The sequence below is a fragment of the Mus caroli genome, chromosome 7 (genome assembly GCF_900094665.2).
Source record: "Mus caroli chromosome 7, CAROLI_EIJ_v1.1, whole genome shotgun sequence".
In the NCBI taxonomy this organism is placed as follows: Eukaryota; Metazoa; Chordata; class Mammalia; order Rodentia; family Muridae; genus Mus; species Mus caroli.
The window spans coordinates 19,274,820-19,278,689 of NC_034576.1; the positions used below are offsets into that span (position 1 = coordinate 19,274,820).

Sequence of the window (3,870 nt, forward strand, 5' to 3'; positions counted from 1 at the left end):
TGGCTCAGTGGTAGAGCCCCTGCCTAGAATCCCCCAGGGAGGGGGCTGGGGGCATGGCTCAGTGGTAGAGCCCCTGCCTAGAATCCCCCAGGGAGGGGGCTGGAGGCGTGGCTCAGTGGTAAAGCCCCTGCCTAGAATCTTCCAGTGAGAGGCTGGGGGCGTGGCTCAGTGGTAGAGCCCCTGTCTATAATCTCTCAGTGAGGGGCTGGGGGTGTGGCTCAGTGGAAAAGCACTTGTTTAGAATTTAGGAGTCTCTAGGTCGAGTCCCTGATACTACAAAACAAACAACATAAAATATATAGACCCAGGCAACATACATATACATACCATACATATAGCCGTCTCCAATAAAACATGTAAAGAACACGCAATATGTACCATAACATATGCAATATCACAGATATAGAAAACACACTCAGATACAAGATGTGTGTGTGTGTGTGTGTGTAAACACAGAGTGCGTGTGCATTCTGTTCATACAATTCACAATCATAACACACACATAACACAACATATAAACCAGGCACAAAATTAACAGTCCCCATAAACACACCCCAATTCCACAAAATCTTCTCCCACACAAAACACGTAACATTCTTTTTTTAATTTTTTTTTTTTTTTTGGTTTTGGTTTTTCGAAACAGGGTTTCTCTGTGTAGCCCTGGCTGTCCTGGAACTCACTCTGTAGACCAGGCTGGCCTCGAACTCAGAAATCTGCCTGTCTCTGCCTCCCAAGTGCTGGGATTAAAGGTGTGCGCCACCACCGCCTGGCAACACGTAACATTCTTTTACTACTGTCATGCATACCTACTCATCCACAAAAGCCACCCGTGTTCTACATATAAGCTCTGTGGTCCAGTCCTTAACACACACATGCTCTCTCACACACACACACCCCTGGAAAACTCAGGGTTGTTTTTATTTTGGTTGGTTTGATACATGATTTCACTATATAGCCTAGCTGACCTGTAACTTGCTATGTAGATCAAGCTGGCCCTGAACTCACAGGGATGCACCTGCCTCCCAAGTCCTGGGATTGAAGGCCTGTGCCACCTCTGGCAGTGTAGGAGTCTTAGGAATCCTTCCTTGATCTAAACCTGTATCTCTGTGTGTTTCCAGAAAAAGTGACTGCACCGAATATCGAGTTCCCAACCTTGGCCCTTGTGGAGAACGCCACCTCTGTGACGCTGACCTGCAAAACCAGCCACCAGAGGGTTGGTGTCCATTGGTTTCTAAAGGGTCAGCCACTCAGGCCTAGTGAGCGCCTGACACTGTCATCCCAAAACAGAACCTTGACCATCCATGGCCTTCAGAGAGATGATATTGGGCCTTATGAGTGTGAGGTGTGGAACTCGGGTAGCCAGGCACGCAGCGTCCCCCTGAAGCTCACCATCAACTGTGAGTGGTGGGGTCTGGGGTCTCTGCCTCCTCCCTCCCTCCCTCCCTCCCTTTGTCTTTTCCCTATGCCCACCTTTTTAAGGAGTCAATTCTTTCTGGATGCGTGCTACACACTTATAATCCCAGCACACAGGAGGTTGAGACAGGAGGATTACAAATTTGAGATCAGCAATGATCTGAAAAGGCAAACACATAAAAGCAACAACAACAACAACAAAAAAAAAAAAAAAAAGAGAAGAAAGGATAGAGAGGGAAAAGAGAAACCTAACCTTTTAAGTGGTCAACCCATCACCTAGAGGGCTTCAGCCCTTTGGCAACCTTCTCTCTTCAAAAATTTACATCATGATTCGTAACAGTAGCAAAATTACTGTTATGAAGTAGCAATGGAATAATTTTATGGTGGTGGTGGTGGTGGTGGGGTCACCACAGCATGAGGAACTGTAAGAGTTGCAGCATTGGGAAGGAAGGTTGGGAACCACTGAACTTCAAGCTGTTTGCGTGCGAGGCATGGATCTGCAGGTTGGGCAGGTCTGTCTCAGGCATTATGCAATGTGTAGTGTAGCAGATAGACCCTAAAGAGATAAACAAGGGCCAGCACGATGGCTCAGGGTGTTGAGGTGCTTGCCCCAAAGCCTGACCACTTGAGTTCATTCCTTAGGAGTCACAGAGTGAAAGGAGAAAACCAGCTCCTGCAAGTCATCCCCTGCATGCATGCCACATGCATGTCATGCCACATGCATGTTCCTCACCACAGAGATGAGAGTCTGAGAAACTAGATAAGGGAGACAACTGCACCAGCCCCCCCCCCATATGTGAACACATGCGTACCCACAATTTCAAACAAAAGTCAAAGCTGGGTGTGGTGGCACAGACCTACCTAGCACTCTGGAAGCTGAGACAGGTGGATCTCTGTGAGTTCAAGACCGTCATAGTCTACATAGTGGGTTCCAGGACAGCCAGGGCTACACAGAGAGACCTTGTAAATCAATCAATCAATCAATCAATCAATCAATCAACCAACCAACCAATCAATCATTGAAGACAAAACAAAATAACAGAACCCAGGAGAGCCTGTGTTTTCCAGGTGAAAGCTGGAATTCCTTTAGTTTAAACCAAGGAGGAAAGCTAAGCCACCTGTGGTTGTACTTGGCTACAATCCTAGTATTCAAGACATGGAGGCTGGGGAGTCAGGAGTTCAAGGTCATTCTTGGCTAAAGAGTGAGTTTGAGAATAGCCTTTGCTCTTTGAGTCTGCCGCAAAACAAATTAAAACCAACCAGAAACCAAAAGACTGCCAGGCAGTGGTGGTGCAACCCTTAATCCCAGCACTCAGCAGACAGAGGCAGGAGGATCTCTCTGAGTTTGAGGCCAGCCTGGTCTACAGAGTGAGTTCCAGGACAACCAGGGCTACACAGAGAAACCCTGTCTCGAAAAACAAACAAGCAAACAAACAAATGAAATCCATAAGTACCAAAATAACAACGATGACGATAACAACAGCATAAACCTCCAAAGCAAAACACAAGCAAAAGAAACAGGAAAAGCAGAAAAGAAAAAAAAAATCTGGTAATTTTGCCTGTGGCATTGGAGGCTCACGATGTGTGACTTTGCAGATGGCCCCGACCGAGTGGAAATCACCCAGGGGCCAGCGTCTGGAGTGGTCAGCACCATTGAGGCAATGCTCAACTCCAGCCTGACCCTGCATTGCCGGGCTGAATCCATACCAGGTGCCAGGTATCACTGGACCCATGAACACTCCTCTAAGGTGCTTGATGGGGAGCAGCTGAGCATCAAGGCACTGAGGCAGGAGCATCAGGGCATTTACAGCTGTACAAGCTCCAATGATGTCACCGGCCTGGCCCGATCTGCCTCTGTCCTGGTCATGGTGGTAGGTGAGTTGCTTAATGTTCCTTTCTGGATCTGGAATCCATCTGGTTTTTCCCCATGTGGCTCTAGCCACCTGCCTCTCTTCTATCATGGCCTGGAGTGTGACAGTGACTTGCTAGATTTCCAGTCCAGAGTCACAGAATCCCAACACCTCATGCTCGGACAGCCTGTACTTTCTACTGTGTGTTCCAGAAACTTCTTTGAGTTGTTTGAATCTTAATTTTCTTACCAGTAAATGGTTTTTTGCTGTTACTTAAAATGTTCTTTAATTATATGGATGTGTGTCTAGATGTGTGGGTATGTGCACATGAATGCATGTGCCCTCAGCGGCCAGAAGAAGGTGGCAGACTGTCTGATGCTGGAGATATAGGCAGCTGTGAGTTGCCAGACCTGTGTACTGGGAAATTGAGGTTGGGTCCTCTTCAAAAGCTGTACGTGCCCTTAACCGCTGAGCCATTCCTGCAGTCTTACGATACTACTTTTTCTGTGACAGGTTCTCTCTGTGTAGCCTAGGCTGGTCCTAGACCTTACCTTTCCTTTTCCCTCTCCCTTTCCCTCTCCCCCTCCCCCTTCCCTCCCCCTCCCCC

The 3,870-nt window shown here is 47.7% G+C and overlaps 1 protein-coding gene across 1 annotated transcript in view; it reads left to right on the top strand.

Annotated features, from left to right (window-relative positions):
* Positions 1 to 3,870, top strand: part of Ceacam20 (carcinoembryonic antigen related cell adhesion molecule 20) — a 25,284-nt gene that overhangs the window by 8,273 nt on the left and 13,141 nt on the right. Inside the window, exons 5-6 of the mRNA XM_021166149.1 lie at positions 1,119 to 1,397; positions 3,010 to 3,288. Coding sequence (XP_021021808.1) covers positions 1,119 to 1,397; positions 3,010 to 3,288 — 558 coding nt within the window. The remainder of the gene's footprint in view (positions 1 to 1,118; positions 1,398 to 3,009; positions 3,289 to 3,870) is intronic.